At 53.4% G+C, this 20,930-nt stretch overlaps 1 protein-coding gene across 2 annotated transcripts in view; it reads left to right on the top strand.

The window, feature by feature from the left end:
- IGF2BP1 (insulin like growth factor 2 mRNA binding protein 1) overlaps window positions 1–18,112 on the top strand; it is a 44,289-nt gene extending 26,177 nt beyond the window's left edge. The window contains exons 3-15 of one of the 2 annotated variants that reach the window (XM_043584146.1): window positions 413–461; window positions 994–1,045; window positions 3,566–3,629; window positions 5,205–5,486; window positions 6,406–6,540; window positions 7,450–7,572; window positions 8,883–9,018; window positions 10,508–10,630; window positions 10,912–11,031; window positions 11,600–11,674; window positions 12,703–12,834; window positions 13,083–13,196; window positions 15,043–18,112. In XM_043584146.1, the coding sequence (XP_043440081.1) occupies window positions 413–461; window positions 994–1,045; window positions 3,566–3,629; window positions 5,205–5,486; window positions 6,406–6,540; window positions 7,450–7,572; window positions 8,883–9,018; window positions 10,508–10,630; window positions 10,912–11,031; window positions 11,600–11,674; window positions 12,703–12,834; window positions 13,083–13,196; window positions 15,043–15,135 (1,498 nt within the window). In that variant the 3' untranslated portion in view covers window positions 15,136–18,112. The remainder of the gene's footprint in view (window positions 1–412; window positions 462–993; window positions 1,046–3,565; window positions 3,630–5,204; window positions 5,487–6,405; window positions 6,541–7,449; window positions 7,573–8,882; window positions 9,019–10,507; window positions 10,631–10,911; window positions 11,032–11,599; window positions 11,675–12,702; window positions 12,835–13,082; window positions 13,197–15,042) is intronic. The other variant, XM_043584147.1, reaches the window with a different exon arrangement.
- Window positions 18,113–20,930: the final 2,818 nt, after the last annotated feature.

Below are 20,930 nucleotides of genomic sequence, written 5' to 3'. Positions count from 1 at the left end.
AGCAATTAAATAGGTAGCAGATCAGTGACTGATGTTTTCTGTAGCAGCTTTGTATTCCAAGTGCCTGAAACGTAGTGGGAGGTAAAAGACGCTTACTGGAGAAAAGGATCAGTAACACCTCAGTAGAGGGATAGACACAGCAGACGCGAGTTTTAGGGAATTCCGCGGCCCTGGTGCTTAGGGCATCTGGTTTCAGGTTTCCCATCTGTGGTAGCACTGATAATTTACTCTCTGGAGTGAGGCACCCCTGCACCAATTCTGTATCCCCAAAGGTTATCGTTCAGGGATTCTCAGACTTCGGTGTTGAACAGAAGGGAGGGAGCTAAAGACTGAGGCAGGGATTAAACACCTCGAGGTCAGAGGCTCCTGAAGCATCCGGAGCCGTCACTAATCCTGTTCCTTCTAATTTCAGGAGTCGGAAAATCCAGATTCGAAATATCCCACCCCAGCTTCGTTGGGAAGTAAGTGATTGGGGGAGACTCAGTGGGTGGGGTAGCGGAGACCGGAAGGGAAGTCCCGGTCAGTCTGAGTTGGTAGAGACGACTGGGGAGGTTCCCTGGTGGCCTGGGGGTAGGCCAGGGCTGCTAGTGCTGAGGAAGGTTGCTTGGATCTCATCCTCAGCCTAGGACTACCAGTGTTAGCCCTTTGGGCTTGGCCCTGTGGTGAGAGGCGTTACGGAGGTGGGTAGGATGTTCCTCGGGCCCCAAACTTAATGATGGCAGAAATTGACTCAGGGACCCTGGCGGCCCAAGTCCACTTCCAGAACGGCCCTTAAATGCTTTTTTGTGCTCAAGCACATTTCTGTAAAGATACCCCGAAAGGTCACTGCTAGTGTCGACGCCCCAGAAAGGGTAAGCCGAACCCGTAGTATTCAGTCCCCATCTAAGGCTCGGCCTGTGCCACTGTGCTTTGGGGTGAGGGGTGTCTGGGGCTGGCTTTGTCTCAGTTCCTGGGATGCCCAGAGTAGCCTTCCTCCCTTCTCTGTGCTCCTAGGTGCTGGATAGCCTGCTGGCCCAATATGGTACAGTGGAGAATTGCGAGCAAGGTAAGAGTGCAGAGGGGGTGGGTGGCGGGGAAGGAGGGTAGGAGTTGGGGGGGGGGGGGGATCTTCTTTGCTTCCTTTTCCGTGACCACATCTACCTGGTGTACCGAAAGAAGACAGGCAGACTATGGCTTGGAGGGAGATACACCACACGGGGGCTGTGGGCATGTTCTCCTAGTTTGACTGGGCCGTTTATCTCTGGGACGGGTTTCTCCTGTGAGTGAGCAAGGTGGCTCATTTCCAGCATGGTGTCCCTAGGCCCCATAGGGATCAAGCACAGTAGAATGGGGTCCCGCTGTTTTATTTATTTATTTTTATTTTTTTTAACATGTATTTATTTTTGAGACAGAGAGAGACAGAGCATGAACAGGGGAGGGGCAGAGAGAGAGGGAGACACAGAATCGGAAACAGGCTCCAGGCTCTGAGCCATCAGCCCAGAGCCTGACGCGGGGCTCGAACTCACAGACCGCGAGATCGTGACCTGGCTGAAGTCGGACGCTTAACCGACTGCGCCACCCAGGCGCCCCTAAAAGCCGTAGTTTAAGAATGGAAATTGGGTGCTCGGCCTGAGTATGTCTGCAGCCTTTTTTTTACTTTAAAAGCTTCGTGATTCTTTGTTTGGCTGGACTCGTCCGTCAACTGGTGGTCTCTTTTTAGAAGCTCTGATTGTCAGGTGCACATCTTGGGTCAATAATAATAATTACAAAAAAAAAAAAAGCCGAAGATTTATTCCTTGGCACATAGTGATGGGGAGGCATAGTCTTTCAAGAGTGGGCCCACAGCAGAAATAATAAGAAAGCGGTCTAGGTCAGAGCACATTTGGCTACGATTTCTGAGGATTCTCCATTGTTTAAGATTATAAATAAGTTTCAGAAGAAAGGAGCTAAAATGTGGAGTGATTTTGGTTGGGCATACGATGGTAGAGCTTGGCCAGTAGAAAAGCTTGTACTATTTGAGTTTGTAGTTCTTCAAGGAATGTGCATCATCAGCTCGTGAAGATTTAAAATTGCCTCTCAAGTCTCCATGGAAAGGTACGAGCTAGAAATCACTCTAGATGGAAATATGTGCCTGTACCAAGGTCAGGGCCCATCAAACAGGATCTTCTGCTCTGATCCTGTAGCTTGCCCTTTCATCATAAATATTTGCCAAGACACGACCGGGCACACTGATAACCATTGCCCGGTACTGCTCATGCGTTAGACTAATGACGGAGTTATTCCTGGACAAACGGCAAGACGGAGCCCTGGCTTGGGAGCACATCGGGAGCCTCACCGGGCAGCCCGGCAGGAGCCCACATGAGTTTAAATCTGTGTGGGGCTCACCAGGGAGCGATGGCACGAGGAACTGTATCAGGAGGGGACGCCTGCTACCTGGAGGAGAGAAGAGAGTGGGAAATGTTTGGTTTTGCTGGACAGCAGAGTCTTCGAGTGTCAATTTTCCTTTCTGCCCACCGCATTTAAGATCGTTACTCCTCACCACCGCTTCCTTTACCCTGGTTTACGTTTCTCCGTGGCCTTGATCGATCTGTGATGCTCCCGTAGAATTTGCTTATTGTGCTTACTGATGTCTGTGCCAGCCGGAACGTAAGCTCTGGGAAGGCAGAACTTTCGTTGGTTTCGTTCATGACTGTGTGTCAGTTTAACTGGAAAGATGATGATTCTTGGAGAATCTCCCTCACCACTGTGGTGGGAGAGCTCTGTGGAGGAAGGCCAGAGGGGTTAAAGAGTGGTCTGCCCTAAGGATTTGTGGCCCACTGACTCACCCTCAGCATGGTTGGGAGAGAGGCGTGGTTTTTGTCAAGTGTCCTCCACCCCAGGGCTGAGCAGGCCCAGGAGACCCAAATCAAAAGACAGTGGTGCACGAGACAGGTTAATTTTATTCATTTAAAATGAGAAGTATGTCCCCAGATCGCCTGGAATTCTAACGTCCAGCCCAGTCTCCCGTAGGAAAGAGTATATGGTAATCAAATGAAGACCAAGGGGTTTCATGATGAGAGCCTAGGACGTTGATGGGATTAATGGCATGTGCCATGAAGTCATGATAGAGTGCATGTGCGTTTCCCCTGTCAAGATCTTTGGAATGACCCGTCAGGACATTGGCTTGCCAATCTCTGTGTGTGTGGAGTTTTAACTAGTTTAACTTCCCGAGAATAAATTTGTATCCCAAGCCAGGTGTGTGTGTGTGTGTGTGTGTGTGTGTGTGTGTGTGTGTGTGTGTTCCTGCCGCCTAACTGCTGATGTGTTGATCACACCCTTTTATTGCCCAGATTCTGAGGGGCTGGGTAGGGACAATCAAAGGAAGACACAGAAAGGAAAATGCAAAACAGGTTAATTTCAGTTTTCCAGTTCTGGTGAGAGGGGCCTAAATTAGGGGAAGTATTTTGCCTTGTCATTCAGCTCTTTCCTTCTCATAACGCATGTAACTTCTCATAACCTGGAAAGATGAGCTTTTAACACTTGGGGTTCATCGGTGGCATCTCCAGATCTCACGGCTCTAACCTTGGCCTCTGTTTTGCTCCCCCAGTGAACACCGAGAGTGAGACGGCAGTGGTGAATGTCACCTATTCCAACCGGGAACAGACCAGGCAGTGAGTGGGCCGGAAAGTGGGGCAGGGAGGGTCTTTTGTGGGGTATTGGGAGCCAGGTATCCCTGCTTCCACAGGCTTGGGGGCCTGGCCGGCGGGAGTTACTCCTTCGGTTCGGTTATGGTGATAGCCAATCCCAGACTCTTGTCTGTTGGTTCAGGGATCTCAGAGGTACAGAAACCCAGAAACTCAGGGATCGATAGCAAACACATGGAAGGGAACGGACCCAAAGACCTCCCAGGAAAGGTATACCCTGGAAGTGCAGAGGGCCTTTGCTGTGTTGATGGCTCCATCTAGTGGTAGTCGGGAGGAACTGCGAGCTCTACAAAAGGGATTTGTTCATCTTCTGATGTGGCGGGGGCAGACATTTTATTGCGGCGATGCCGTGAGCCCAGTTTATGCCTTTTGCAGGATCCTTTTTGTCCCGTCACACCCACGATTTCTAGCTCCTTAAGCCCTTGGGCTGAGCAGTTACACTTCTCACCCACTGGTGCTGACAGAGTTTGTACATTTTGTGCGTGTACTCATTTATATCCGACCCGTTTGCTTTTGGTGGCTTTCTTGTTCCTGCGGCAGGCCACCTTTATCTTTTCGGTGCCCTGCAACCTAGTGTTAACGTCGTAAAGTCCCACTACTTCCTCAAATAACCACTGTCTTTTCTTCTTTATTTATTTTTTATAAAAGTGTATTTATTTTTATGTAATCTCTACACCCAACGCGGGGCTTGCATTCACGACCCTGAGATCAAGAGTCGCATTCTTTTCCAGCTGAGCCAGCCAGGCGCTCCTAAATATTTTTCAAAGTAATCTCTCCTCCCAGCGAGGGGCTTGAACTCACGACCTCGAGATCAAGCGTTAGCATACTCTGGCGACTGAGCCAGACAGGCGTCCTGCCCCCATTTTCCTTTTGGCTGGCTCATGGGCTCAGACGGCTCAGAATTTTCTGGAAGTCCCTACTGCCCCTTGTGGCCAGTGTATGGTCCTTAGCCTGGCTTTGAACGTCACGGCAACACTCTCCTCTGGCTGTTGTTGCCTTGTTGATATTTCTAACCTGCATCAGCCAGTGTGGGACTGGATGGAGCACGTCGTCCTGCACAGGGGTGAAGAACACCCCAGGTTGGCAGACATTTCCAGATACACTTAAACTCCTGCTTCCAAGTGGTAAGCAGGGCGCTGTGGCTCTCTCTTTTTTTTTTCGTACGGTTTCATCAAACATGGGAGGTGCCAGACTCAGCAGGTGCAAAAACAAGCCTCTTGTGTCATCCTCTTTTTATCTGTTAACATTTATTCACCATCACGACCTGCGATTCTCACGTGAGTCTTATGATTGAAATTATTATGTGGCTGAAATTCATGAGCCCGATGGAAACCACCGACGTAGGTTTCCCTTCGATGTCATCAGCCATCTAGACTGGAAAGTTCTCTGAGGTGGAGGTTGGAAGGGGGAGGGGGGGCACGTGGTCATCTCCCTGGCTTTTAGCGGGTTCCAGTTTGGAACCCAGCGTGCTTTACACGCGGAGGGCATTTGCTGTGACTGGCATGGATTGGTGTGACCGGTAGATTCTCCCTCTGTCCCCAGAGCCATCATGAAGCTGAATGGCCACCAGCTGGAGAACCACGCCTTAAAGGTCTCCTACATTCCCGACGAGCAGATAGCACAGGGTCCTGAGAACGGGCGCCGAGGAGGCTTTGGCTCTCGGGGTCAGCCCCGCCAGGGCTCCCCTGTGGCGGCGGGGGCCCCGGCCAAGCAGCAGCAAGTGGACATACCCCTGCGGCTCCTGGTGCCCACCCAGTATGTGGGTGCCATCATTGGCAAGGAGGGGGCCACCATCCGAAACATCACGAAACAGACCCAGTCCAAGTGAGTCTTGGCTGCTGGGAGATGGAGGTCGGGTGCCTCCGGGAAGCACACCGAGGAGCCTCAGTATTGACCTCTTAGGAAATGTTGCCTGGAACGCGTTCCCTTTTCTCTGTGTTCGTTCGGGGGTCCCTGCTTCCAGTCACGGCCTCTTAGGAAGGCAGGGGCCGGTAGGGGTGGGGGGGGGGGTGTTGAAAAGGCCTGGGGCGGGCCATTTGGTGGCAGCGGCTGGGCCGCACAGACCTTAGAGGGGTTCTGTGATTTCTTGTAGGAAAGTCTCATCGGGCAAACCTAGTCTTTGTGAGTCAGCCCCTCCTTGGTGTTCTGTGGTTTCAGTACTGCCTGTTGGTGGCCGGAGGGCTGGGCAGCCTGGCCAAAGTCGGCCCTCAGTAACAGGTCATGATCCTGCCCCATCGCCCATCCACCGAGGCTGCTCCTCTAATCCCCTTTTTTAAATTTTTTTTTTCCAGTCGCGTATAGTTGACCCCTCTTCTCTAATCTTTATGGCTGATCAGCGTACTCTGGAAAAGAACGGGTCACGTCGTGTCCTTACCGTGAAGGCATCCTTTAGTATTTACTTTTAATTTGGGACAGCTCGCCTTCCCTTTATAGTTGTACGCGGGGCGGGATCCAGAATTTAAGGGAGAAGTGCAGCTTTCGAGCCGTGGGCTGACGTCCGCCAACCCCGTGTTCCCACCCCAGACGCCACCGTTGTCCCTCCCCACCTCTTGGTTGAGACACAATCCGGAGCGGCAGGCTGGCCGGGTTTCCCTGGCCCTTTCTCTGCCCCTCCCATTCTTCACTTGGACGTGTTCCAAGGGCCCCTTCTGTACCTTCGGTTGAGGAAAGGTGGCCGGGAGTGGGAAGACGACCCTGGCTTTCACCAGGGACGCCTAACCGTCTTTGACCTTGTGGTCCTCAGGATCGACGTGCACAGGAAGGAGAACGCAGGCGCTGCGGAGAAGGCCATCAGTGTCCACTCCACCCCCGAGGGCTGCTCCTCTGCGTGTAAGATGATCTTGGAGATTATGCATAAGGAAGCGAAGGACACCAAAACGTAAGGCTTTCGCCCGTCGTGTCTTGTAACGGGAGGATTGCCACTTCCCCCACCCCAACTACGAACTGTTAGCAAGAATGGCGATAAATGAGACGTAAACTGGGAAACGAGGTTCTCTTTCCCACAAGGAACACCCTGTACGTATCCTCTTGGCGATCCCGTGAACTCACGGGTGTTTGTACATCGACGTGCTGTGCACAGGTGTATGTGTGCACACGTACGTTGTAGCACAAATGGGGTCCTGATGAACGCGTTCTACGGTTGGCTGTTGCACTTAACGTGGATCAGTAATCCTAGACCCACCTCATTCTTTTTTTTTTTTTTTTTTCTTTTTTAATTGCCTGGAATTCGGTAGTCCGCGATGACCCCGGTATACGGTTGGATGAGTTTAACAGGCATACGCCTGCGAAGCCATCACCCCACTTCTGTAACGAGCATAGCCATCGCTTCTTCCCCTTGGCAGCCCAGCCCCGCTCCCACATTTCCGTAGCCTTCAGCAGCCACCGCTGTGCTGGTTCTCGGCATCTTTTATTTATTTATTTATTTATTTATTTATTTATTTATTAAAAAAATTTTTTTTCCCCAATGTTTGTTTATTTTTGGGACAGAGAGAGACAGAGCATGAACGGGGGAGGGGCAGAGAGAGAGAGAGGGAGACACAGAATCGGAAACAGGCTCCAGGCTCCGAGCCGTCAGCCCAGAGCCCGACGCGGGGCTCGAACTCGCGGACCGCGAGATCGTGACCCGGCTGAAGTCGACTGCGCCACCCAGGCGCCCCAACGGCCTCTTTTAAAAATGTAACTCTGTCACGTGCTTTGGCCTGGAAACCCCACGTCTGTGGGGGCAGGATGCTCGAGTCTGAGCGTGGCCTGCCATTTAAGGAACTCTTACCCCTCACTTCTTCCCAAGGGCCGACGAGGTTCCCCTGAAGATCCTGGCCCATAATAACTTTGTGGGGCGGCTTATTGGCAAGGAAGGGCGCAACCTGAAGAAAGTGGAGCAGGACACCGAGACGAAAATCACCATCTCTTCGTAAGGCTCTCGTTTGCCTCTTTATTTATCAAAAGACTTTTTGAGCACGAGCAGGGGAGGGGGCAGAGATTTTTGTTTGAAATTGTTTAATGTTTTTTTTTTTTTTCCTTTGAGAAAGACAGAGCATGGGCGGGGGAGGGGCAGAGAGAGACAGAGAGAGAGGGAGACACAGAATCCAAAGCAGGCTCTGGGCTCTGAGGCATCAGCACAGAGCCCGACGCGGGGCTCGAATCCACGAACCGCGAGTTCGTGACCTGAGCCAAAGCCGGACGCTTACCTGACTGAGTCACTCAGGCGCCCCGAGAGTATTTTTTATAATGTTTATCTGTTTTTGAAAGAGAGACCGAGCAGGTGAGGGGGAGAGAGAGAGAGAGAGAGAGAGAGAGAGAGAGAGAGAGAATCCCAAGTGGGCTCTGTGCTGTCAGCACAGAGGGCTTGAACTCACGAACCGTGAGATCAAGGCCTGAGCCGAGATCAAGAGTCGGACACTTAAACCGACTGAGCGACGCAGGCGCCCTGAGGGAGAATCTTATGTGGCCGGATGTGGGGCTGAGCCCCAGTCACAGAGTCGGACGATCAACTGACCGAGCTTCCCAGGCGCCTCTTTATGAGTGGGATGCCCCAGGGGCTCAGGGTCAGCAGTATTTCATTATTGAGCCTCAGTACTTGGCCCCTCAAGTTGGATGCGGTTTCTGCCTATTGAAGGGTAGTCAGCGAAGTGGCAGAGAGCATTTCTCTCCGTGAGGGCTGGTGGTGTGGGAGTGCCTCCCTTCAGCCCTCCGGCCTGCGTCTCAGAGAGCCTGCGGCCAGGAGCCAGGGCCTCGGGGTTTCAGACCTACCTGCCAGGCTGAGAAGGGGCCCGACCTAGGTCCTATTCTGAACGGGGACGGAGCGCGTGCTCTCCCTGTGCAGCGGCCTTGCCTCTCCGGCAAGAAACCAGGCCAAGCAGCTCGATTAGGTGGGTCTTTGGTGAGCGCAGTGCCTTGTGGACTTGCTCTGCTCCGGAAGCACAGGAAGTGGATTGCCTTGGACCACGGGGGAACGTTCCGGTCCTGAGCATCTTCCTTTCCTGGTTTTACCGGTGGTGAAAACCTGTCTGAGTGGACTCCTTGCAAATGGAGGGGTGTTTTCCTCTCCCTGGCACTGTGCCCCCGGCCTGGGTTCCAGACCGAACGCTGGAGACAAGGAGCTACTTGCCATAAGTGGAACAGCCTGCAGACACGGTTTCTGTGGCTAGTTACGAGCCGGGGTCCGCTCCTGGCCCCGGCCGGTCAGTGTGGAAGGGTGACTCAGCTCTGCTCTCCCACCAGGCTGCAGGACCTCACCCTCTACAACCCCGAGAGGACCATCACCGTGAAGGGGGCCATTGAGAACTGCTGCAGGGCCGAGCAGGAGATCATGAAGAAAGTTCGGGAGGCCTACGAGAACGACGTGGCTGCCATGAGTGTGAGTGCCTCGTGCCCCTGCTGACCGCTCTCCGAGCGTGCGCCACGGCAGAAGGGGGTCTCCATGTGGGGTGGGGAGGCCACGTGCTTTTGGACCTCCATTCCTCAGAGTCTTTTAAGTGTAATTAATTGAGATTCTTTATCGGATTCCTGGGGCGGGTCTCCTCTTGGGCTTCAAGGTCCGTGATCTTCCTGTACGATTGGTGTCGGCGTGTAGTTCGGTGAGGAGAAGGGTCTGTTATTTTAATCTGATCAAAAAAAATTTTTCTAGTATTTATTTTTGAGAGAGAGAGGGGAACAGAGCGCGAGAGGGGGGGGGAGGGGCAGCGAGAGAGAGGGAGTCACAGAATCCGAAGCAGGCTCCAGGCTCCGAGCTGTCGGCACAGCCCAGTGTGGGGCTCGAACCCACGGACTACGAGATGATGACCTGAGCCGAAGTCGGATGCTCAACCGACTGAGCCACCCAGGTGCCCCTACATTTTTTTCTTAAGTTTATTTATTTATTTTGAGAGAGACAGAGACCGTGTGAGTGGGAGAGGGATAGAGAAGGAGACAGAGAATCCCAAATAGGCTCCGTGCTGTTAGCGCAGAGCCCATCGTCTGATTTTTATCGTATTTTTAAATTTTATTTTATTTATGATGAACAGGCTGTAAATTTTTTTTTTTTTAACGTTTATTTATTTTGGAGACAGAGAGAGACAGAGCATGAACGGGGGAGGGTCAGAGAGAGGGAGACACAGAATCTGAAACAGGCTCCAGGCTCTGAGCTGTCAGCACAGAGCCCGACGCGGGGCTCGAACTCAAAGGACCGTGAGATCATGACCTGAGCCAAAGTAGGACGTCCAATCGACTGAGCCACCCAGGCGCCCCTGTAAATTTTGTTTTAACGTTTATTTATCTTTGAGAGACAGAGAGGGACAGAGCACCAGTGGGGGAGGGGCACAGAGAGAGGGAGACACAGCATCTGAAGTAGGCTCCAGGCTCTGGGCTTGAAACCACAAACTGTGAGATCTTGACCTGAGCCGAAGTCGGACACTTAACGGACTGAGCCACCCAGGCTCCCCGCCCTCCCCCCCCCCCATCTGATTTTTAAAGGGGAGGGAGGATGGTGGGTACGGGAAGAAAGGGGAGTCCTGGAAGTTAATGGACATCTGTCCTCGCTGCGCCTTCTCATAGGAATGTTCCAGTGCAGGGTTCAGTGGGGTAAACCACCAGAGATGGGGGGGACGACATCTGAGGCTCTGTTGGACCCTTCTGGGGGGGTGGGGGGTGGCTGGTTCTTAGTCCAGGGATAATGTGCCACGGCTCACAAGTCCACGCTCTATGTGTACGCGAGCGTGTGTGAGAACCACAAGGACACGCCGGTTTTGTGCAGGTACAGCACCCAGCGCTCCTGTGTTGGCCGCCCCCCTCCCCCCTTCCCCGCCTCTGGGCTCAGCCAGACCCCTGCAGGGTGAGCTGACCTCTTCCTCCTCACCTTCCTTCCCCAGCTGCAGTCACACCTCATCCCCGGCCTGAACTTGGCGGCTGTGGGTCTTTTTCCAGCCTCGTCCAGTGCGGTCCCGCCACCGCCTAGCAGCGTCACTGGAGCGGCTCCATACAGCTCCTTTATGGTAGGTGCGAGATCTCACCCCAGGGGACCCCGGGCCCTTCCGTGGCCTCCCTTCGGGCCCAACCCGCCCGATGCTTGGGGATGCATCTGCAGGGAGAGGGAAGGAGGAAGGTCTCGGATGCCTCCTCATGCGCACTCCCGGCCGCTGGTGCCCCGCTGTGTGGAGGGCGCAGCCCCTGTTGGCCGCCCGCTGCCTGCGCCCTTCTGCCTCGAGGACGCGCGCCCCGGGTGCGGGAGGGCTGCACCCCTCGCCCGTGCTAACGGCACCCCCTGTCTTGGCAGCAGGCTCCGGAGCAGGAAATGGTGCAGGTGTTCATTCCCGCGCAGGCCGTGGGCGCCATCATCGGGAAGAAGGGACAGCACATCAAACAGCTCTCCCGCTTCGCCAGCGCCTCCATCAAGGTGACCTGCTCTGCCTGCCTCCGGGTCCCTCGAGGAGGGGAGCGCTCGCTGGCTGCCGCGGGCTCAGACCTCTGTTTCCCGACGCCCCGGGTGGCCCGCCCTGGGGCGGGGGCTCTTCCTCTGAGGGATCGCAGCCCCCTTTGCTTTTCACCGTGCCTGGGTCTTCCTTGCTTCCGGGCTCTCAGACGAGGGAGGGGGCGGGTGTTGCAGCGTAGAAAGCGAACTTGGGTTCTGGCACGGACTGACGTGGGTTCAAGCCCCCGCCTGCCCCTAAGCCAAGGACCTCAGCCTCCGGTTTGCTCACGACTGCGGAAGCCGAGGCCCCGGGCTCAGGGCGCCTGGCGCACAGTGCATGCTTTGCTAAGTGTCAGGCTGGCTCTACACCTTGGTCGGCCAGGGTCCAGGGCAGAGAGCAGGAAGAATCTTTCCTAGTGAAACTAAGCGGTTAAGTTTCACAAGCCTGAATCCATCTGTGGTCTTAGAGGAGCTGGTGAGACGCAATGATCCGTCTCTGGTGAAGTGTGGGCGGTAGGGGGTGCCTCTTTGACCACCTCTGTTTGCTTTGTAGATTGCTCCTCCCGAAACTCCTGACTCCAAAGTTCGTATGGTCATCATCACTGGACCCCCGGAGGCCCAATTCAAGGTTCTCATCTTTGTTTTTCCAAGCTAGACCCGGGAGCTGAGGCTGGGTGGGAGTGCAGATCCGCACGACGCTTTTTAAAAACGGTTTTTATCCATTTCTTGGAGTAATCTTTTTTTAAACATTATTTTTCAAAACGTTTTTATTTATTTAGGGGAGAGAGAGAGAGAGAGACAGCGTGAGGGGGGGAGGGGAGGAGAGAGAGAGAGGGAGACACAGAATCTGAAGCAGGCTCCAGGCTCCGAGCCCGACGTGGGGCTCGAACTCGATAACGGTGAGATGAAGTCGAACACTTAACCGACTGAGCCACCCAGGCGCCCCGATTTCTTTTACGTAATCTTTATACCCGGCGCGGGGCTCGAACTCACGACCCCGAGGTCAAGAGTCTCCCGCTCTACCGACTGAGGCAGCCAGGCGCCCCTGCAGGATAAAGCATTGCAGTGCTGCTCCCAGTTGGGCATCACACTTAATTTCTGTTGACTTCTGTTTCCTTTTTTACGTCGGAAGGTGAACAGGAATTCGGGACAGAAGGAAACCCTAGGGCTTGGCTTCTTCCTTGGGCTTTGCCTTAGTTACATCAAAGGAAGACCTTTGATGCCAAATTTCCTTCTCTCCTTTGTACCCATCGCTAAGTGCCTGCACTTCTGGTCACATAGCCCAAGAGCCGACAGTGAGCACATCCTGACCGAGGCAGGGATGGAGAACACAGCCTGTTCTCGGCGGCCTCATTCAAGTCCATGGGGTCATCCCAGACCCTATAGGGATTTGTAGCTTATGAATTGTTCTGGGAGGTATGGGTTCAGTTACTCTGCCCCGGCTCTCCAGTGTTACAAGCAATCAGAAGGAACAGGCCAATGCCACGACAATGGCATTTTCGGTCGCCTGGGTAGATGGTTGATCTACCCCTGGGTGGGGCCTGGGGGGCAGCAGGGGAGGGGCTGGAGCTTGGGGACCGGACGTCTCTGTTTACCTCGCTTCCCTTTTCGTCGCGTGTTATGGCCTGCTGATTAACAAGGACCTCCTCCTCTCAGGCTCAGGGAAGAATTTATGGAAAACTCAAGGAGGAGAACTTCTTTGGTCCCAAGGAGGAAGTAAAGCTGGAGACCCATATCCGGGTGCCAGCGTCAGCTGCCGGCAGGGTTATTGGCAAAGGTGGCAAAACGGTGAGCCTTGAGGGCCAGGCGGAAAGTTCTGGATCTTTGTCCTCAAACCCGACAGCTCTGCTCTGGCTTCCCTCTCCCCTACCCCGCACAACCTGAGGACTCCCGACGTGCCCCTTGACCTAATTCTCCTCCACAGCCCAGCTCTGGAGTCCTCTAGTTACCTGCTAGCGATTTGCCTCTTGTCCTTCCCTCCACCCCCTCCCTTTCTTGATGGCGCCCTGAGCTGCTCTTCACCCCTGGCCACGCAGGTGAACGAGTTGCAGAATTTGACAGCAGCCGAGGTGGTGGTGCCCAGAGACCAGACCCCAGATGAGAACGACCAGGTCATCGTCAAGATCATCGGGCATTTCTATGCCAGCCAGGTACATGTGGCACCCCCCACCCCGCCCCCGTTTGCGGGAGAGCGTCAGGAGCGCGGGGATCAGAGAGGGAAGACTCCAGATGTTGACCTCCATGGCCTGGATGAATCCGGTGGACTCTGCCTGCCTCCGGGCTGGCTCAGTTTTCTTCTAATTTGTTTTGAGAGAGCAAGAAGAGGGGCAGAGAGAGGGGAGAGAGAATCCCAAGCTATCTCTGCGCTGTCGAGTAAGCCTGAGGTGGGGCTCGAACGCACAGGCTGTGAGACCGTGACCTGAGCCGAAATCGAGAGTCGGACACTTAACCGACCGAGCCACCCAGGCGGCCCTGGGTCATTCTTTTCTAGGTGTAGGAGTGTGACGTGTAGATGTCTTATTTCCTCTTGAGGCTGGAGGGAGAGCGGTCTGAGGATTTTGTATATGATATATATCCTATATAATAATAACCAGTATGTATTCTATATTCTTGGTCATCAACTAAGGGTCTTTCCTGTTGTCTAACGTTAGTGCTTCGCTAACGCCTTGTGCACAGGATGAGAAAGGAAATTGGTATCACCCCCTTCCCCCGCCAAGTCTTGTTTGTGAAATAGTAATGCCAATAACAACATTCTGGATGGCCCTTCCCCAGTACAGTCCCTTAGCCTTTCTCACAATGACTTTTCCATCCCTGCTTCCAGTTCTTCCCCCGTCCCATTGCAGAACTCCCCACCCCCACCTCCAGGGAGCCGGTCGGCACTGCCCAGCATTGGGACTGACCCCAGAGCCTGCAAAGGAGAGTGGATGTCGGGGTCAAATGCCCTGTACTTCGAAAAGTCAGGCAAAGGATGACCGGAAGGGAGTGAGGTTTTCCTAATATCCTCCAGTGTCGGAACTGGAAGGGGTACGGAGGCCTTTGGACGCAACCCCTTCCTCTTAGAGGACAGACGTTTCACAGCAGGCTTGTGGCCCGACCGACACTGTCTAAGGCAGTACAGGAGCCGGGAATCCGGGCTCTTGGTTCCCAGTGTGGTGGGGCCGTGCAGCAGCAGGAACGTGGGTTCTGGAGGCAGAGGCCTTGGAACTCAAACCCCCCCTTGCGTGGTCTTCTGCGCCGTATGGCTTTGGCTAACTTTTCTGGGACCGTCTTTTGAGAAGTATTAACAGTAGCGTCTGTGGCCGAGTCTGCTGCACCAAGCACCATTCTGTGTGGTTTACATATATTAACTCGTGTAAGCCCCACGATAGCCTCATTTTATGGATGGGGGTGTGAGCTTAAGAGGGTAAAGGGCGTACGCAAGGATGCACAGGGCCAGGAGGTTTTCCGTACCGAAGCGGGGATGGTTTTCATCTGTTAGGATGAGGAGTAGAGAGAAGAGCTACGTAAGCCGTCCGCTCGGGGCTGACCGAGTAGGAAGTGATCCAAAAAAAGGGAGTCCACCGTCTTGCCTCAACCTAGACCGCCTTTCCGTTTAACCAAGAAACCAAGCACGCCGTGGGTGGGAGGACGCGATTCTGGCGACCGGTTCCGGGCGTCGCATTGTGCTGTTGATTTCCCTCGTGGAACCGTGTTCTTGGGGAAGGCGCCTTTGAGAAGGGGAGGGGAGAGGCACCGATCCATTTTGTACGGTGGGGCTTCGGTGTCACTGCTGGTTTCTAAATCCGTCTCTGGACGTTTCGTTCTCTCTCCTGGGAACGTCGACGTGTGTGGTGGGGCTGTGGTCAGTGGGGAGGAGGTCTCCGAAGTGGATGACCCTCCGAGGGAGCACATGCTCCTGGCGACTCCAGGAGGTTGATTCGGGGTTCCGCGGTATGTGTGGCAACTTTGTTAACCGGAGGCCCTCACTCCTGCCGCTCGTCTGTTTTTTCCTTACAGATGGCCCAGCGGAAGATACGAGACATCCTGGCCCAAGTGAAACAGCTGCACCAAAAGGGACAGAGTAACCAGGCCCAGGCACGGAGGAAGTGACCGGCCCCTTCCCTTCGCGGCGACTCAAGGACAACGGGCTGAAGTCGAGAGCGCGTTCTCCCCAGCAGGCCTGAGAATGAGTGGGAATCAGGGACCCTTGGGCCGGGATGTAGACCAGGTTTGCCCGCTTGGCTTGAGGAAAGACGTTCCAGTGAGGAACCCTGATCCCTCGGCCCCACACGCCCAACCAATTGGCCCGACACTGCCCGCCCCTCAGGGTGTCACCATGGAAATTCTAGCTCAGGGTGCTTTTAAACGTGGATTGTTGAAGTAAGTTCTCCAGGTCCCACCAAGAGAGTGGGTCAGGCCCCAGTGGGAAGAGAAATAAAATTTCCTTCAGGTTTTTAAATCATGCAGAGGGGTGTTTTAATCAGCCTCAAAGGATGGTTTGCTTCTCAACCCGAAAATCCTTCCAGCCTTCTCCTACTTGGTTCGTTGATTAAAATACCTCTACTCTCGTGCCCTGACATAACCTCTTCCTAGATAGCCTCTTCCTGAAGTCACGCTAATTGTTTTATCTGTACTGCTACCAGAAAAGGTGGGAGCCAGTGCATTGTTTTGCTTACGTTATTGACCCAGAGGAGAAGACACACCAGCATCCTATAGTTTAAGTCCACTCCTTCCCTAACCGACCAGTAGGAACAGCAAGGAATAAAGAACGGGGGAGAGATGTGATTAAACTATATAGTAATCCACGTTTAAAAGGAGTGCCCTTATGGCCGATCTAGTCCAGGTCGCCATCTTGAAAAATTGGCGCGATGAAAATGTTCTCCGCTCTGTCGGGACTTCCCCACCGAGATTCCCTGCCCCATTCACGTCCTTCTCCCCATCTAGGTGCACGTGGGCGGTAGTGAATGCTCGGCAGGGTAGGGGCTGACCACTGTACTGTCCCTGATTCCCACCATTCTCAGGCAGATTTTATATTTTTTTAAAGTCTATTTTAATGATTGGATATGAGCACTGGGAAGGGGACGTAACTCCCCTTGATAAAGTCTCAGTTCCATGGAGGACTTGAGTGGCCCCAAAGGCTGCCACTGTGCCCTCACTCCAGCCCGTGTGCTCCTATAAGGGCTGGTTCCCAGAGGCAGGGGTTGCGGGGCACTCCCCCGCCACGGCACTGTTCCCTTGGTGGAGGTGGGATGTGGAACCCAACCCCGAGCTCCCGGTAAAGCTGAAGTCCACCATCTGGCGTACGTTATGAATATTCAGTAAATGGGAGAGTGTTTGCTTCTGTCGTTATCCCAGAGGCATATTTAACCGATGGCTTCTGCCTCCGTGAACCATCGGCATGACGAAAGTTGTGCCTAAAAAACAAAGTTCAAAATACCAGCAACCTTACGCACAAAGGGGTAAATAAAGCTTAATTTATTAATTTCCCAGGCTCAGTAAGATCCCGTTGGAAGTTCAGCCCTTGTGGAAGACAGCAGCCATCAGTTGAATGAGGTTGGGCCTCCCCTCCTGATATACTGATTGTCAACGCATATCAGCCAGGTGGTGCACTTTAGTTAGCTACCTTGGACAATGCTATCAAGTGTGCTGGGAAGGGAGGAAGGCCTCTCTGCATGTGGAAAAGCCCATGCGTGGAGTCCCCTCCTTCCGACACTGCAACAACAACAGTAGTAACAACGAGACAACCATGACACGTGGGCGGAGTCAGTCAGGTAATGCTGTGCGCGAAGTAAACTACCTCAAGGTATGAAGTTACCTCAGCAATTACTTTCCTTTTTGTTCCCCCCACCTTTTTTTAACCTTTTTTTTTTTTTCTTTGCGGCTTGCTGATATTTTCTATAAAAAAAGAAAAGCAAAGCAAAAGAGAAGCTGATAGTCTTGAATATTTTATTTTTTTAATGAAAAGAAAAAAAAAACGAGAAAGTTATGTTTCATAATTTCTTACAACATGAGCCAGTGTAAGCCTTTAGGATCTCTCTATGGAGAACAGGCCCTCTGGGAAGGGCAGCAGGGGCTGGCTCTTTGGGAGGAGGCTGGGGCTCAGCGGCCCAAGGCGGAGAGAGCCCGGGGTGAGGCCCTGATCTCTGACCCCCCAGATTCCTAAGCCACCGGCCTCTCCTGGGAAATCCCGCCTGCTGGGGATTCAGAGACCTAGCAGAGCCGTGGGCCTCCAGTGGCCAAACGGCCGTCCCCAGCCACCTGCTCGTGGCGTCTCCTCTCTCCCTTTTTGGTTAAAGGGCATCCCAGCCAGTTCTCCCCGCCAGTGGTGCTGTTGAGATATTTTTAAATAATTGCCTCCGTTTTATCGAGGAGTGAAATAATATCTAAAAAGTATACCCACTTAAAAACAAAAAACAAAAACAAAAAACCCTCTATTTCTCTTTCTCGAAGTATGGGAGCCAAGATTCCGTTGGTGGAAGAGACACAGCTGCTCTCTTACCCCCAGAGAGGTCCACCTGGTTTGTCATCGCAGTCTTTTCTTTTTTTGGTGTTGTTTTCATTTCAGTCCCATCTTGCTGTTCCTTTGGGTCTGCGTCAACAGACCCAAGGAGCAGACAGACGCTCAGATGATTGCCCCCTCGTCTCCTGTCGTCTTTAGATTGATCTGATTCGTTCTAACAGTGGACCCAAACCTAAAGGAATTCTTGATTTAGGGTGGTGGGTGCAAGAGGCAGTAGGGGGGTATGGGAATGTGACTGGGGACAGGTTCCTGCCTCGCTCGTGTCTTATCCTTGCGTCCCCATGGCATTCCTTTACAACCTCCAGAACTGTCTACCCCAAAGAGAGGAAGAAGCAGGAGAGCATTTAGGGGTGATATCAGGCCTATGTAATTGAGCTTCCCACCTGCCCTAACCACAAAAAAAGGGTCTCCCAACTTCCATCTCTGGCTCTGTATGCTTTAGCCCAAAATGAAGCAGATAACGTTCAGACATCGGCCATTTGGTGATTTAAGGCGAATTTCCAGCAGCAAGCATGCTTTAATATCCGGTTCAAACTACCAGCAGAAAAACAAAAAACAAAAACCAACCAGCAAAAAAAAACCACCCACAGTACCTGAAATGTGATTGTTGCAGTGTTCAGTTTCCTTGGGATCCTGCTCCCGTCACACCTTAAGCCCACGTCCTTTACCTTTGGCTGGTTCAGCTCCCGGAAGAGACCAGGAAGTGTGGCAAGGGACTGTCAGACGTTAGTTGAATTAGGCACAGCTTCCACCCATCGCTGACATTTGCCCAGCAGGAAAAGTTGTGAAAGTTACCCTATCAGAAGCAGAAGGAATATGGTTTGGTGGTTAAAGTTTAGCGGGATAAAGGGACCTGTCTCGGTGGGCCCGCCTTTGACCCTTAGGCTAGGTCTTGGGGCAGTGCCTTGCCCTGCTGCACATCACCTCCATTTCCCCGTCCTTGGCGAGATAAGTCAACGTGGAAAGCACTTGGGAGATTTGGATGATCAGAGAAAAGTGACTTTTAGAAAACCACTTCTATACTGAAGAGAGAGAGAGAGAGATATATATATGTGTGTGTGTGTGTGCGCTACATATATATTTTTAAGAAAGGACCATCTCTTTAGGATATATTTTTTATTCTGTGGAACACACAAAAAAACCAAAATGGTTTGATTCACTTAACTTCAAAGCTGCATCTGACAGTTACACCCGGATGGCTTTAATCCCCTCTAGGGTCTGGTTGCCTTTTGCAGTTTGGGTTGTGGACTCGGCTCCCCAGAAGGGTCTGGGTAGGAGAGAGCCATACGTAGGGACAGAGTTTTATCCCCTGCTGCCCTTTCCTGCCCTCCCCTGGGTCCTTGTCAAGTCCTTATTCCTTTCCCGTGAGCTCTCCACCTCCGGGGGGGCGGGGGGTGGTTGGGAGCTATTCTTAGGTATGCCTCACTATTGGCAGGAAAGACCCCATGTAAAACCCAGAGAGCACTGCGGGGAACACTCCAGGTGGCTCTGTGTCCGTTTTCCTCTGTGCCAAAGACAGACAGACAGACAGGGGCTGAGAGAGGCCGTTTCTGAATCCGAGCAGTAGCCATCTTTCGACGTATACTTGGGCCCTCTGAGAGGGGCTCCTGGAAACAGTGTGAGCTAAAGACGCGTCCCTTCCCTTCTGAGGCTCCTGGGGGACGTGGGGGCGGTGCTTAACTTGCCAAGGGGTAGGGAGCTGAGAAAGGGGTCCATTGGCTCCCGGTTGCACTTTGGGGAAGGAGGGGAAGTTTGGGGCTCCTCCACGTGGGACTGCTCTCTGTCCCCTGCCCCCACTGCAGAGATAGCAGGGCGAGTTCCCTTCAGGCCTGGCAGACTGGCAGCGAGGAGGGGCCTCAGTTAGCTCTCAAGGGTGCCTTCCCCTCCTCCCACCCCAGACATAACCCTCTGCCAAACTGGGAACCAGCAGTGCTATGTAACTACCTCACAGAGCCCCAGAGGGGACCCCCCCCCCCAGGCTTCCAGTTCACTCCGAAGCCGAAGCCGGCACCTCTACTCCCCCCTTTCCTCCCACCTCCCACCCGGGTGGGGGCGGGGAGGGGGGGCCCATCTGCTTTCGTTCTCCTGAAGTGTTTTACGGGGAGATCCTAGTGGCTTTGACATTCAAACCGCGCCACTGTTTTTTTTTGCCTGTTTGTGGCAAACTGGTGGAAGACAGCACAGCCTGACCACAGTAATTGCAGGAAGATGGGAGACCTCCATGCCAGGGGACATAAAGCCATTTCCCTTCCAAACGCTCGATGGCGGAGACGCAGAAACGTCTCTCTGGTACCCAGACTTCGAGTAACGCCAGCTGAAAGCTTCGGTTTCTTTGGATACGTAAGGCTTCTCTGTCGGGGTACAGGGCAGGGAGGAGGCCTCGTGACCGAAGGTGAAGGTAGAGGGCGAGGGCCAGATCCCAACCTTGACCCTTGGGCCCGTGCACCCCCTTGGGGCACAGCCTGATGCGGGCACCATTTGCATGGTGTCTTAGCGTGGTTGAATCCGGACTGACGAGACATGGAAGAAGTTTTTGTTCTCTTAAAACAGCAGGAAGCTCCTCGGGAGCGTGTGTTTTCGAGTTACCACAGGTGATGGATACTACGAGTAGAAATGGATTAACTACCTCAATCCTTACAATAAGATTGGAACCGAGGGCAGGGACTCGTGCATAAGGGTATGAATCCTAGCCAGGAGAAGTGAGTTGAGGCTTGTGCCACAAAAAAGGTTTGTTCTTGAGGAACAGGCAGGCCTGCCAGGACTCCCCCCACCCCTGTCCAGGGGGCTGGGCGGTCCGGCAATTAGGTCCCCCCCCCCCCCTTCCGCCTTCCTTGCCCGGGGGTCCAGCGTGTCACCCCTTTCCCTCCGGCTTGACCTCCGCTCACTTGCCCTAGCCTATCTCGTTGGACCAGAGAGGCTGGCTGGAGGTGAAATCCGGGGCTTTGGCCTGGAACCCATCACTCAGCCCTAGCGTCAGGAAGCCTGGGGAAGCCAGAGCTAAGACCTCTTCAACAGGGTTTCTTTGAGATGCTCCGCCTCCGCTGTGTCCTCAGTCTTCACAGGGGGGGCGGGGGGGGGGGGAGGACAGTTGGCTCTAGAAGAGGTGGTGCGCGATCCTTTGTCCTGAGAGAGTCCAAGGCCCCCGGTCCTCTGGTCGCTCAGGCATCTTTGTAGTCGGGGAGTCCACTGGGCGATCCCAGCCCCTCCCCACCCTCTAATGGACCTCCTCATAGAAGCCCCATTTCACTTTTGTTTTATCTACCTCTTAGCAAGACAATAGAGAGAAATTAGGTAGTGGCAACTCCACTTGCTTAGGTTAGGGGGGGAAAAAGATTTCTTTTTCCAAAGGAAAAAAAAAATATTACCTTAAAAATACTTTCCAAAA

The sequence above is a fragment of the Prionailurus bengalensis genome, chromosome E1, assembly GCF_016509475.1.
Source record: "Prionailurus bengalensis isolate Pbe53 chromosome E1, Fcat_Pben_1.1_paternal_pri, whole genome shotgun sequence".
Classification (NCBI taxonomy): Eukaryota; Metazoa; Chordata; class Mammalia; order Carnivora; family Felidae; genus Prionailurus; species Prionailurus bengalensis.
This window is presented reverse-complemented; position numbering and strand designations above follow the sequence as displayed.